General features: G+C 34.7%; 1 protein-coding gene across 1 annotated transcript in view; it reads right to left on the bottom strand.

Annotated features, from left to right (window-relative positions):
- The window catches only part of CEP128 (centrosomal protein 128), a 445,779-nt gene that overhangs the window by 244,341 nt on the left and 185,938 nt on the right, over window positions 1-15,500 (bottom strand). The window contains exons 17-18 of the mRNA XM_067030654.1: window positions 14,299-14,475; window positions 9,715-9,774 (exon numbers count right to left, since the gene is read on the bottom strand). Of these exons, the coding sequence (XP_066886755.1) occupies window positions 9,715-9,774; window positions 14,299-14,475 (237 nt within the window). The remainder of the gene's footprint in view (window positions 1-9,714; window positions 9,775-14,298; window positions 14,476-15,500) is intronic.

Here is a 15,500-nt window from a genome sequence, read left to right as displayed (position 1 = left end):
TAGATGACTAATTGGATATCCAATTATATATATAGCTCTAAAGCTCAAGAGATATGGTCAAGAGATACAAACTAAAGAATCAACAGCCTAAAGGAAGTTAACGGCATAGGAATAGATAAAATAGCTCATAAAGAATATCTACAGAGAAAACAGAAGAGGGTTTAGAGAGATAAACACAAGAGAATTTCAAAATAAAATGGAGATGTAGATAGAAAGTTGGGAGGAAAATACAAGAGTCTGGGGTGATAGAACCCCAAAGGAAGAAAATAAAACAACAAGGTGGATATCCTCAATGTCAAAGACTCAAAAGGAAGGGACAGGTATATCTAAAAATATACATTTTTGTCAAAAATAACTGCAGCTCAGCCCATTAGACCAAAATAGGACTGAAAGCATGAACACCAAACTGTTTATGGTGATTATGCCTTTTACCTACAAAAGATGAGTGTAAATATCGAAATTTTATTTTCAATACTGGCATATTTGTTACTGTTTATTTCTCCATTTAGCTATGTTAGTTTTTCCTTTAAATATTTAGGTGCTCCAACATTGGGCACATATCTACAATTGTTCTCTCTTCTTGTATTGATTCCATTATAATGACCTTCTTTGTCTCTTTTTCTCATTTTTTGTTTACAGTCTATTTTGTCTGATATAACTAGAGCTACCTCTGCTTTTTTTGTTTTTTTTTTTGGGGGGGGGTTACCATTTGCCTGAAATGTCTTTTTCCATCCCTTCACTTTCAATCTATGTGTACCTTTAATGCTAAAGTAAGTCTTTAATATGCAGTATATTGTTCGATCTTGTTTTTTCCTATCCATTTGGCTATTCTATGTCTTTTAATTAGAGAATTTAACCCATTTACACTTAAAGTAATTATTGATAGGTAAGGGCTTACTATTGCTATTTTGTTAATTGTTTCCTGGATGTTTTGTAGGTTCCTTGTTCTTTGATTCTTATCCTGCTGTCTTTTTTGGTTGTGTTTTGTTGTCTTCTGGTATCAATATGCTTTGACTTCTTTATCATGTTGTTTTTATGTAATTATTATAGGATTTCCCCTTATGGTTACCATGAGGCTTACATAAAATATCTTAAATGTGTATCACCCTATTTTAAACTGATAACAACTTAACTTCAATAGAATTCATAAACTTTACACTTTTACTTCTCTTCCCCCTCACATTTTAGGTTATTGCTGTTACAATTTACACTTAAAAAAAATTTTTTTAACTAAGGTTGTATGGCTATATGTGTGTGTGTACAGTTAGTTACAATCTCCAAAATGAGAATGTATTCAATGAACTAAATAAAAATTATTCTAGACAATTATTCAGTAACTTTGATACAAGTCAGTTGGAAAATGATTCTAAAACATTACTACTTAAGTAATTAATTTATTAATTGATATTAACTAGGCAAAATAAGGAAAAGCCTATGCTATCACTGCTTCTATATTAAAACTACAATCTGAATCTGTAGACCACACCTACTATTAACCTCATCAATCTTTGCCAGTTCCTCAAGAAAAATAAATAAAATGAAAAGCCCCGGTGACTACAATATTCTTATTGGTATGATGCAAAGAAAAGAGGGAAAGGTTAGATGTATAGTTTCTGGAAAAGATATATTTTCAACAAAGTCTTTTTGCTGTTTATTTGGCACCTCAAACACATACACATCTTTATTCTTGTATGTTAAAGAATTTAATATAATAAACCCTCAACATATTTTTCAAGAATTTTATAATATTCTTCAATTAAAATCTCCTAGGGAGCTTCCAAAACAACCAACATACGTGCATGCGCACACCCACCCACATGCACATTACAGCTAGTTTTGCACATAGTGAGGCTATGACACATGTAATTAAATGAACAATTAGATACTGTTAATTTTTTTTGGAAAGACGTAGCACCTTGCATCTAAGTAATAAAACAGAAAAAGAGAATGGTATCTTGAAAACAGAAAAAAATCCAAAGTTCTTTTAGTTTTAATATATTAAGAAAGCTTAATTAATATTCAAAAGTAACACATTTAGGACCTGAACACTATCAATTTGAATTATAAAAAATACAATCACAGGGCTTCCCTGGTGGCGCAGTGGTTGAGAGTCCGCCTGCCGATGCAGGGGACATGGGTTCGTGCCCCGGTCCGGGAAGATCTCACGTGCCGCGGAGCGGCTGGGCCCGTGAGCCATGGCCGCTGAGCCTGCTCGTCCGGAGCCTGTGCTCCGCAACGGGAAAGGCCACAACAGTGAGAGCCCCGCGTACCGCAAAAAAAAAAAAAAAAAAAAATCACAAAGAAGAAGGGCTGAAAGGATGTACATACGAAAGCCCTGATAACTCTATGCCATGTAGGCATGGTCCTAAACAGCAGCTTTCAGATGCCAATCCCCTCAGGATTAGTCTAAGATCAGATAATTATTTAATATTATCACAGATGGCTAGGTATTAGAATATAAATTGATGTATTAGTATGTTGGAGACAATTAAATGAAATAACCTTGACATAAAGAAGAAATACATACATGAAAGATGAAATCTGAAACAGATTAACCAGAATGAATGCACTTAAAAAAAATAAAATATGGATTGATAAAAGGTATGAGGTTCACAGTTGACCATAAAAATCCTTGTGAGGAAAGAGTAAAAGGAGTCAGATTATTCAACCTCTTATTTACAGGAAGACCAACATGTTCTAGGACCAAGTCACTATTAGGTAATATTATAGGAGTTAATTTCATTGGTTTACATCAGACACATCAAATGTACATGCTAAAAGTGCCAGATAAGAAACATCTGTAAAAGTACATAGAAAATATGTTCTCTTTTGTTTTTCTTGAAAAGTTCAATTTAGGCTACTATGTTACTATTTACCATTTTGGACCACGCATGGATACAAGAGATAAATCCACTTCTCTTCAATCGACTTCAAAAAAATAATGTGCAAGCCTAAAGATAAAATCAAGTAATACTTTTCTTCGATATTGGGAGTCAACAGAAAATGATGGTGATTATGTCAAATGATAGCTAACTGTATTAAGAAAGCTTAATGAACAGTCAAAAGTAACACATTTAGGACCTGAACATTATCAATTTCGATTATAAAAATGCAACCACAAAAAAGAAGGGCAAGAAGGGCACCACATCTAATGTGGTGTCATGTCCATGGTTCTTCTTCTTAACTCTGTTTTCTACCACAACAGAATGAAACCCTAGTGTTATCAGATCCTCTGATATCTCAAAAGGAAAACAATTTCATGTTGCAATAATGCAATTAATTGATTTTTTTTTAATCGTCATTACCAAATCAATTTTTTAAAACTCATGTGGTCCAAACAAAATGAGTCCCTGGGGATCACCAGCTTCAATCATCAAGTTTAATCTGTTCTTTCCCAATGATTTAATGGCAAATTTAGAAAATACCTTCACATTTCTTTTTCATAATGTTTTCCTACTTATTCCATCCCAGTCTTTGGCCCGTGTTCACTACTGTTGCTAAGGGATGATAATAAAAAAAAACAATTCTGTTTTGTCATAACAATAATCCTACTGGTTCTGATAAAAACAATAACAAAAAATTATTTGCAACAAAGCATTAATCACGTTTGATCTGTGTTATGAACTAAATTACATCCCTCTCAAAATCATATGTTAAAGCCCTAACTCTCAGTGTGACTGAATTTGGATACAGGGCCTTTAGGGAAGTAATTAAGGTTAAATGAGGCCATAAGGGTAGGGCCCCAATCCTATAGGGCTAGTGTCCTTACAAGAAGAAGAGACACTCTCTGACTCCTAACCTTCAACTCCTCCAACCATACCGCCAGCCCCCACATGAGAGGTGGCCGTCTACAAGGCAAGGAGAAGTCTCACCAGAAACCAACCCTGGCAACGTGATCTTTGACTTCTAGGCTCCAGAGCTGTGAGAAAATAAATACCTGTTGTTTAAGCTACCCAGTTTTGTTATGGCAGCCCTAGCAAACTAATACAATATGACCTATGGCTCCAGTTAATTCCTATTGAGCCTTTATTCCATTGCCATACAAAATTAAAAATAGGTTATAGTTAGATGCTTGATATGAATTGAATAAGTATGCAGAATATATTATTAATCCTACTTAACAAATTAACTTATGGAAATTTAATCAGCCAATAATCAATTAAGAGAATCAGAGTCTGTTAGAGAAACACACATTATCTATCATTCATTAAGTATCTTGGAGAAACAGCTTGGAACACAATATAGGAATAACTCTACCAATTCCAAACAATAATTAGCTGACAAGGCTATTAATCACACTGCAAACACCATTCTATGAACCACTCACAAGAGCATCTTATAGATTACATAATAGGCTCATTTATTTAACTACATCAACAAGTATTGCTAAGTAAACCAAAATAGGGAAAGAAATTCTTCTAAATTTCTAAAGAAATTTAAGTTCTTCTAAAGAAGAATTTCTAAAGAAATTCTTCTAAAATAAGGTAGTTTTTTACCTTCTTAGTTGACAGCTTGCAACTAGGTGGGAATATTTTGAAGTATCTAGTAAAACAATCAAAATGATCTTTTTAATCTGTAAGAATCCTCTAATGCGATTCACTGGAATAATATACCGAAAGTCACTAAGGAATGACTCAAAGCTAAAAACCAAGGAAAACAGAAAATTCAAACAAAAGATTATAGTTGATAGAGTTAGCAATAATACCAAGAACCATAATTTTGTTGCTTTTAACTACTATGCTTCCTTCACCAAAACTCTAAAAACAATTTTGAGAGAAAATGTCTGCGTAAGAACCAGAGATAAAGAGGATGGCAATTTAAAAAAATGTGCTAGATCACCAAAACAAGAATTAAACCAGAACTGCAAAATTCAAATCTAAATCAACCTTAAAATATAATTCTTTCAATAATACTTTCTCCACTTTTCTGTTTGGTTTGAAAATAATCTGGAAGAAATATACCCATAATCATAGTACATATTAAAAAATACAAAATGCTTCCTCCAATGAAGCTGAGTGTGTTCCCTGTATACTATCTAAGGATATTTCCACCACGTGAATGAAGATACCTGAGTATTTGTATTACACTTTGATGTCCACACTGGAATGATAAAATACTAGATGGTCATTTGCATCCTTCAACAAGAATTAAATACAGTAGGTCTAACACTTCTCACACAATAACTGTGTTTTTAAAATCCACATCACTAAAAAGACAATATTCATAAATGTAAGGTTTATATTCAAGTGTAGGTCACACAATCAGTAGAAAAAAAACAATGGCACAGAGTTCAGAGATCCAGGTTCCCAAACCCTTCTCAGAAACTAGTGCTATGTCCTTAGATAAAACTCAAAACTCCCAGGACTCGTTTCTCATCTACAAAATGAGAAAGTCAAACTTCACAATCTCTAACGCTGCTTCAGTTATAATATTTCAAAAACAGTAGGGAAAAGCAAATGCTTGTCAACGCGTGAAACACGTTATATTGATACTATAAAAAGTGTGACTCTTTGGGATGATACCAAATAGGATAATATAAGAAAATCCCCAAACAACCTGGAAGTATATTTCTTATTTATATAATCTTAAAATTTACAGTATTGATCAAAGAAAACCAATATTTGAGAACTGACATATTTACTGAAATATAATCTGCGTGTTATTTATTCATTGGTGATATTTAAGCTGAGGAAGTAACCTGAGTAGGAAAATGCAGCATGCCTAATTACTCTCTAAAAAAAATATTTATTGAGCATTTAGCCAAGCCTGTGGTAAGCACTAAAGATGCAACAGGAACAGGATAAACACAGGTCTTCCCATAACGCTTACAGATTAAAGAAAGAGAAGAGTAAATGGGAGTTTCAATACAGTGGGATAAAGGCCAAGAAGGAAAAGATCTTCAGAGCCAAAGAAGCATATAAATTCTCCTAAGATACACCTTTGTGCATCTTAAGAGAATAATTAATACCAGACTCCCAGAATTAAATGTGCTCTCTAAACAAAAGAGTACTGAGCCTCCTGTATTGTGCTGAAGAGCAGTTGACACCAGCTTTTTTATTCACTATCATAAAATGATAAGTTAAGATCTGGGATCAAGAGTGATGCTTGCTAGTATTGTGGTTCCATCCTGAAAGTGAGTGCCTGATGGCTCTAGATTTGATGATTTGTGCCTACTTTCTCACTGTAAGTGTCTTTGCTACTTCTCATTTCTCTCCATGATTTGAACCTAAACTCTGCTCTATGCCTTTGACCCTGCTTCTCTTTAGGCATTCCTGTCCAGATGGAACTTCCTGGATATCAATCCCTGTGGTGGAAACTCTTCCAATATTTCTGCTCTTTTGCCTACCTAGGACCCTGCATGTCTGTCTATTCCAATACTAACCTTTGACTGTAGTCTTCTAGTTTAAATGGAAAATCCTGGACATCTCCTTCTCCATCAGCCTCTGACATAACATTAAACATCACTTGCACATTGTCACCAAAATGTTTCTTCAGTCTGTCCCTTCCTCTGAATCTCTACAATTTCCTAAACTCAAACTTTCACCCTACCTCAACCAGAGTCCCGGGTCTCACCCGAAGACCTCTTAACTGGTGTTCCTGCATTTGGGCTTCCCACCTTTAATCTACCTTTCACATCACTATCAGTGACGCTTCTAAACTATGAAGATGAACATTTCACTCTCCTGTTCAAAAATCCTTCATGATTCCCCACTAAATGCAGAGCTGACCCAACCTTTGAAAATGGCATACAATGCTCTTCTTGATGGATCTAATCTCTACCTCCTCTGGAGCCTCATCCCTGACTCGCATTTTCATACTGTATGTAGTATTGCCAAAGCACTTGGGGTTTCTTTTGCATTTATCATGCTGTTTCTCTTCCAGGCCATTCTTACAATTGTTTACTCTGTATGCATGTTCTTTCCTCTTTACCTGGGTGGCTTCAAGATTTATCTGCGACATCAGCCACCAAGGCAGCTTTTACATACCTCTGTTACAGCTCTTACATATAATGCTGAAATTATCTACATAAGTGACGACTTTTCTAGAGAAAACATGTTCCTCAAGAGGAAGGATCATTTCTTAATTCATACATTATGTCCATAGCATGCAATATAACATTGGGGCATAGTCGCTACTTAGAAAATTCTCTGCTAAACTGAATAAAATTTGGCCTCTACATGCCTTGTCAGGATTTATGACAAACACAAACCCTTTATCTATGGGAACTCTTGCATAACTTAACGACCACCTCAACCCTCTTCCTCCCTGCAGTGTATTATTCTTACCCTTCATTGGTCATTTTATCTATGAACCTGGTCCAACTCTTAGTTGGGCTTCATGTTTATGTTATGTCACCAATGCCAACAAAGCAACAGTGACACGATTCCCACCCAGTCCCTTAGTTCTTCTAGAATTAACACTAAAAGAAGAAATTCATTTGGCAGATTTACTGAAACAATTACCAAATGCCATCAGAGGTCCTTCTAATACAGCAAGATGTCAGCATGGACTAGCTGAATAGCAATTCTACTTTCCATATAGTTTTTGTCCTTTGATTTCAGATCTTATCTTCAATACTTATAGAGCTGTCCAGTCATAGTTCACGGGAATTACAGTATTGTAGCCCATCAATAACCTAAGCCATCTTTCTAGTAAATAGAGTCAATTCCTTCTTAGTCAGTTGGTCAGCGTAATATTGCTTATCATGACCCTTTTACACTGTAGAGGAACAGTTGCCTCATGCAGTATTAAAACTTGTCTGATCGGAAGTTCAATCCCATTAAATGATAAGGGAAAACGGCTCACTCGCTCCCAAATTAAAGAGCTATGATTAAGAGTCATCTCTGGCTCTCATAATTTAGCTGAACAACAGCAGTGAAAGCTTTCTGTTCAGAAATGATAAAGATTTTAAATTGAAAGAAAATTCCAAAGTACATTGCTCTGTTGTCAGAATTGTGGAGTTGGGAAAAAAAGAGAAAAGCTTTCTTAATACACAACAAGTTTCTAGCTAAAAAATTCTGAGACAGAAAAATATGTCTATTCTAAATTTACTATACAGGTAGCATAAATACAAGTTTGCATTGTACAAGTTTGCATATCAAAAATGGTTAGGTATGCACGGGATCACTGTATTTAAAGTAGGAGAGAAAATTTTATAAGGCTGAGTAAATTTCAATGTTCAATCATAATACTGTTAGTTTCTTATTAAGAATTTTTTTTTTTAAGAGGCTTCTCTAATGAATATCTGGTTTTCAAAAGTGAACTCTGTCTTTGCACCACCTCCCACCTGTACCTTACTCACAAATCTCAGGGCCTATCTGTGTTGACTCAAATATTCATCTTCTTGCCACTGTTAGCCAATTAGAGTACTTCTACATATTTTTTGTATGACTAAGTTTAAACATTGTATTTTTGCAGAAGCCTTCTGTGACATGCTGGCAGTATCATACCCTCCCATCCTCCCAACATGAACACCATAGTTCTTCCTTCTTCTGTGTTCTTTTGTCAATGTTTACATATTTCTGTAACAATATAAAACACTTTAAGGATTTCTAAAATTCGTTTCCATTTCCCCTATTAACTTTCACAGCTTGCTAACACTTATAATATCCCCAATGTCTGTATACAAAAAAGTACTCAATCAACAAATCTTGGCTGAATGAACAAAGACTTTAAATGGTAATACACATAATAATAAGAATGTTAATTGTGAATCTGACATGGCATGTAATACATTTTCCCACTCTTTATATGGCACTGAGAGAGTCACGTACCTTCTCAGAAACCTCACTTTGCTCATATTTTTTAAAAAGGGATATTGTACAAACTTAAAGGTTCTTTTTTGCAGTAAAATCCTAAGTTGGACCACCACAATTGGTGAGGTTTATAGTACAGTTGGTTTTCTTATAGAATTTAAATGGGATGGAAGATTTTAGTAACTTAAAGCTGAAAAAAACTATTCTAAAAAGGAATGCAAGTGCTTAAGTATTGATAATTGAATAAACAGGTATCAACATCTTATATGGTCATAACTCTCTATATATTTAAATTAGTGAATTTCCAAGTTGATTTGATCTATGAAGATAGCTGATAACTATCCCACAGTGTAGAATAATCTTTTTTGCTAAAATGAGCAAATTGTTCAATTTATTTATTTTTGGTTACCTTCCATTAAATTTAAATCATAAGGCCAAAGAATCATGAAGCGGTAAAGTTATCTTCAGAACACAAAGTTTACCTCTCCCATTTTGTAAATGAGAAAACAAGACAGCCAGAGAGATGAATGATTTGCTTGAGCCACAAAAAGATTCCGCAGGCTTTGAGCTAACCCTCCAGAATCAGAATATAAGTATATATGTGTAAATGAAGGTTGGTTACAGCTGCCCTGACCTTTGTGCACCTCCGGAGACAAGGCCTATCCCAAGGAAAAGGCAGAAGAATTTGTCTCTCCAACAGTCTAATTTTGATATTTCAACAGTTTTACTTAATGTCACTTATTCTCTCATTCCATGCCTATATATTTAAGCCAATTTTTAAATGTTAAACTAAAAGAACATGGAAGTTTCTGGAATGCATTACAATAATATCTTTCCCAGCAATGAAGTATTATGCTTTCATATGCTCAGTTATATGTCAAAATATACGACTAGCCCAAATAGGATGCCTTGAAGGTCATAAACATTATGAAAACTTTAGGATTCAAAGATTAATTACCTTGCTTTCTGCTAACCAGCGATGTGGGTCATAATTAATATCAGGACCAGATGAAAAAACCTACAAAAAAACAGGAAATCGTCTATTAGAAGTAGATTTTTCTCTGAAGTGAACTTACATAAATGAAAATTCTTCACCATTACATCCAAAAGTTTAGTCTCTAAACTTAAGGGTTTAAAAAGAAGAAAGTTCATACTAAGTATAAAACTAATTCCAAACCATTATTTATTTAACATGCCTATTTATGTAAACATGTATATATGTATCCATGTATGTATGTATTGACAGTAAATATTTAGCTAACGTAGAGAGACATGAATCACCTTTCAAGTGCTATTACTACTTGAATCCCTGAGTCTGATTCCATGGAGTTCTGCATGGCAAGCAGCCTCATTTAAACCAATTTATTTCATTTGTGTTTGTTTCTTTTCCTCAGTTTTGTTCCAGGTAATGTATTTCACAGTGAGTTAGATGTAATTACATAGAAACCTAATTCTTTGTCTCATTTTTCCTTCTTTAATTTTATACTATGCGGGCCATTTTGTCTCATTAATGGTTGTGCAGAACTGACAGAACCTAATCAATATGACTTCATACCAACATCGCTTTGTAATTCATGATGGTAACAAAATTCTACAATAAATAGGTTGTCTACACCAGCTGCTCTGATTTCCTTCACACCAACTCATTTATAAAATCCCTTGTCCGCTGGTTCTGCCTTATTACTGATAAAACTATACTCAAATGTTGTCAATGACTTCCTCATTTTATACACAAGTTTTTCTCAATGCCTACCTTCTTTGAACTCTGTGCTCCCTATGATATTTTTGCATTACTTTTTCCTAGAAATTTTCTGCTTAAAAATATCCTATCCCTTTGCAAGAGATGTCTATTCCTATTCTCAAATACTTCTATACTTCTTAATGTGTGTGCACATCATTCCCCTAAGGAATATCATTAGGTAATTCATTTAGACATATGATGAATGCATAATGAGTGCTGACCACATGCCATATACAAGAGTGTTATATTCTTATATCCAACCTTTCCCTCATCCATGTTTCTCATTATCTACATCTCACTCAACTCTTGTGCCTTGCCTGCCTTTTGGGGGAGATTTCCTTTAATCACTCTAGTCCATAGTGTTTTCTTCCTCTTCTACCTCTGTACCATGTTGAATATTTGTAAACATCAATTTGTCATTGATTATGATGTTTTTATTATTCTTTTTTCATTGATCTATGTCATAGTCTCAAGTCTTCAGTGACCTAAGGTATAGTGCTCAAGATTAAAGACCAAAATAATTTGAGATAAGTACAATGTTCATATTTTGTGACTTGCTTTACAAATTTATATATAGTTTAGTGTTTAAGAACAGTCACTTGATCACTTATAAGTGGTGTGACTTAATTCCTCTAAGCTGTAGGTTATCATCTGTAAAGTGTGTAAACTACCTCCTCAGGCCAAGGTATAAATTAAATAAAATGGGTGTTAGCACAGTGTCAGGCATACAGAACACCATTATCACTACAACTGCATGTCAAGATGTAATCATCAATAAATACACTTCAAAGTCTATTATGACAAGAGCACTGTAACAGGCATTTGTCATGAAAAGATTAAAGAAACAGAAGCCATGTCCATGGTGATATGAGTATACCACAAAAAAAGCTCTACATAATAATGACAGCTATCATTAGTTGAGTATCTACTAAGTGCAAGATACTTCACACTATGATGCGTACCTTCTGTATCTATTTTTACTTTATCTTCACAATAACCCAACTTATAAATGGGACATGAATTCTTAGAGGGAATAGAGATTACATAACTCATCCAAGGTCATATATTAGCAATGTGAACCCACATCTGTCTTGGTCCAAAGCCTATCTCCTTCATGCTCCACAAATAAATGCTAAAACCCAGTGTTAGGGGAAAAGCTCTGGAATTATCAAAGATTGGTCAATGAAAATATTGTATCTTTAATTCAGATACTTTTCTAATTGCTTCATAGTAGTGGTGGTTTATTAAGTGTCTAACCATAGGTTTTCAATTACTGCATGCACTTACTAATGTGGAATAAGTAATAAATATGGTACTGAAAAAAGAAAATATAATTAGAAATAATGCCAATATTCCCAAAGACTTTTCTCAGACTCATTTGCTGGATATCTATTATGTAATTCATTCCATAGACAGTCACTTTCTACATAAAATGGCTGAAAATTTCATGAGCAATATTTCAAAAACAAACAAATGACCAGGAATAATTGGAATTATTCCATTTTTGAAAACATTTTACAAGGACCACCGATCTCCCCTATATTTCTGAACTATAAAGCAAAGAATCAATTTTATTTTAACAAACACCTTGGTGGTTTCTGTGAGGTGAGAGCAAGTGTTATGTTCTTGAGTATTCCTCTTTTTTTTTTTTCAATTTTATAGGAATGAAACAACAGAAGTTATTAATGGAAAGAGACCCACAATGAAAAAAAAAGAATTATTAAAAAAAATCTTAATAGAATTTCTATTGTTTTAGATTTACTTTCCACCCATCACTAAGACTGAATTAGTCTTTCTCTAGGGGAAGAGGTATAAGGACCTATTACCACAGTCACCGCATTCTTGAAAGCCTATTAAAGAAAAGGGTACTTTTCAGAATATTGGAAGGATAATTTGAACCTCATAAAGAAATAAAATATTTAAGCCATCTGCTATCTGCACACTATGTTTTAGCCTCTAATTGGCCATAACAAGGTTTATATATCTTATAACACACTCCAAATGTTTCCATTTTTACATCACTACTTGACTGAAAACAAGCCATCCTGACACAAATTCTTAAATACAGAATAAATACTGCATTGTTAATCTGTGCATCTTTGAGATAAAATTAGGATTTCAAGGCTTTAAATATATGTAAACAAGATAAGTCCTAAATAAAGCATCATTCGACAGGGAAAAGAATAAACCAGCATTATAACAGGACTGAAAGTTGGTTTTCCCCTAAAGCCAATTACTTCTCATACTTGGCTCACGGTCCTCTCAAATTGCCGTCTGAGCTTTTTAAAAAATGTATATAAAAATATATATTGTATAAATTCCATCAACTCCACTAAATTCTACCAGTTGAAATATTTCCTTTAAAGTTGAATCCTAAGGCACAAGTGTAGAATTATCATTTGATTTTAAAACATTACTTAAGAAAAAAAAAAAGATGGGCAGGAAGAGAGGAACAGCAGGAAGAAAGAGGGTAAAGTAGTTTAGGGAAGAATTTTTTTAAAAATTTATTTATTTAATTTTGGCTGCATTAGATCTTCGTTGCTACGCGCAGGCTTTATCTAGTTGCGGCGAGCCGGGGCTACTCTTCGTTGCGGTGCACGGGCTTCTCACTGCGGTGGCTTCTCTTATTGCAGAGCATGGGCTCTAGGCGCACAGGCTTCAATAGTTGTGTCTCGCAGGCTCTAGAGCACAGGCTCAGTAGTTGCGGCACACGGGCTTAGCTGCTCCGCGGCATGTGGGATCTTCCCGGACCAGGGCTCAAACCCGCATCCCCTGCACTGGCAGGCGGATTATTAACCACTGCACCACCAGGAAAATCCAAGGGAAGAATATTTTATATGAGAAAAAAGATGAATAACAAAATAATAAGAAGAAACATTTGAAGAGGTTTAAAAAAACCTTTATGCATAATACCATAATTCAAGTGCTGTCATATCATCAAATGAAATAAATATGGGGTAAATGATGGGCTAAATTATAATGTATTATGGTTATACCATATTAAAGCACTGCAATGCTCTTTGTATGTAACATAGCAGTACTAGAACCTAAAGTCAAAAGAGGTGCTCACCTTCAAGGAATTAAGAATATCCATGATTAACATGTTTCTATTTATCATTTCACTAGGACTACATATTGAGTAGCAATAATCCATTTTAGAGATAGGAAAACGAAAGTACATGTAATTTTTTTTAAATAGGGAAGGCAAATAGCATAGTGGTTACTTGTTTAAGCTCCCCGGTTGGACACCCGAGGTTTGAAGTCCTAGTTCTGGCTTTTGACTAGATATGTGGCCAGAGGCAAGTTACTTAACCCTTCCAAGCCTTGCTTTCTCTTGTCTAAAATGGATTTAATCTGAGTACCTAAATGATAGGGTGGTTTCAGCAATTAAGGGAGAGAATGCATACACCGTACTTACACGGTATGTGTAATATAACTAGTACTCAAAAGACGTTAGCCAGTAATATACTAACAACAAAAATGGCCAGTGATAATAAAAAATTCAAAATCCAGGCTTCTTCACTTGAACAATTTTGTTTTAGTCAGAACTGCTGCTTCCCTTGTAAGGCATTTTCTTTTACAGAGCGAGATACAGGCAATTCAGTGGAATAACAGCATACGATCTCTTACCATGAATGTGCAATAGATAAAATAGCTCATTCTAAAAAATGCAAGATATTATTTTGTTTCATAAAACTCTCTGGAATAAAAATGTGACTACCATGTAACCATGCATTAAAATCTTCTTATAATTATATATTAGGAAACTAACTGAAAGGCACAATGAGAACTCATAATTACTTTCAATTTCTCCATTGAGTCCCTGGAGAAGGTTTTACAAGCTGCATCAATTTCCTTTCCTATCACACCAAGAATGGATTCCTGTTCAGTCTCCAGACAAAGAAGTTGATCCTTGAGCTGCAATCTGGCCTCTTCTATCCTCCTTGAGTGCTCTTCTTCATTGTTTATATGTTTTTCCTAAGGCATTGATAAGAAATAAAAACAGAAGTTAATTATTAAGTGGAGACAAGAAACACATGTAGTATCTGTACAACCAACTCAAAGAAGAGTATTAGAAAACAGCTTTCAATAAATACCAGTAAAACACTAGAAAAGGCAAAATGTCAAATAAGACAGTGCTTCTTCATTTCAGGAGAAAAAAAAAAAGTGTTACTACTACCTTTATCTCATTAAAACAGTTTTTAAAATGTCTAAGTTTTCAAATGCAGTCACACTGCATAAATGCTTTGAGTCATGAAAATCTGATAGAAGATGGAGGTACTTTTCAAGTAAGCAAATATACTTAATGAAAAGGGGTTTCTAAAGAACCCTTTAAGACAGGGGTCCCCAACCCCCAGGCCAGTACCGGTCCACGGCCTGTTACAAACAGGCCGCACAGCAGGAGGTGAGCGGCGGGCGAGTGAGCAAAACTTCAAGTGCTGCTCGCGTTACGGCCGGAACCATTCCCCCTGCCCCACATCTTGCACGAAACCGGTCCCTGGTGCCAAAAAGGTTGGGGACCACTGCTTTAAGAGATTACAAGGCCTTGAGGGCCCCCCTAGACAAAACAATTCTAAATCATTATGATTACACAATTTAAGTAAAAATTTATTAGAGAAATTCAAGTGGTATTACACAAGGCTTGGAGGAAAATAACAGAATCACAAGAATTCTAAGTATAAACAGTGGACCAAAAAGTCATGATGGCTGGCTAGTTATGCCTTCGGTCATTACCTAGTAGCCTAATCATCTTTACCTACCCTAGTAAATACAACACAAGCAGGAAGATGATATGGCCAACAAACCAGCTTGAATTTAAAATAACAAAGAATTTTTCAATGAAAAGTAATCATGCAAAGTGGAATGGCATTCGAGCAGAATAACCATACATGATATTTCCTTGCAATTCAACTTACTTTAAGAAATGAAAGAAACACCCTCTGCGCAAAAGAACAGAGTCCTTTCACAACCTGTCTTCAGCCATTCTCTCCAGCCTCATCTCC

Source organism: Kogia breviceps, chromosome 3 (assembly GCF_026419965.1).
Source record: "Kogia breviceps isolate mKogBre1 chromosome 3, mKogBre1 haplotype 1, whole genome shotgun sequence".
In the NCBI taxonomy this organism is placed as follows: Eukaryota; Metazoa; Chordata; class Mammalia; order Artiodactyla; family Physeteridae; genus Kogia; species Kogia breviceps.
The sequence above is the reverse complement of the archived record's forward strand: the minus strand, read 5'-3'. Positions and strand labels throughout refer to the sequence as shown.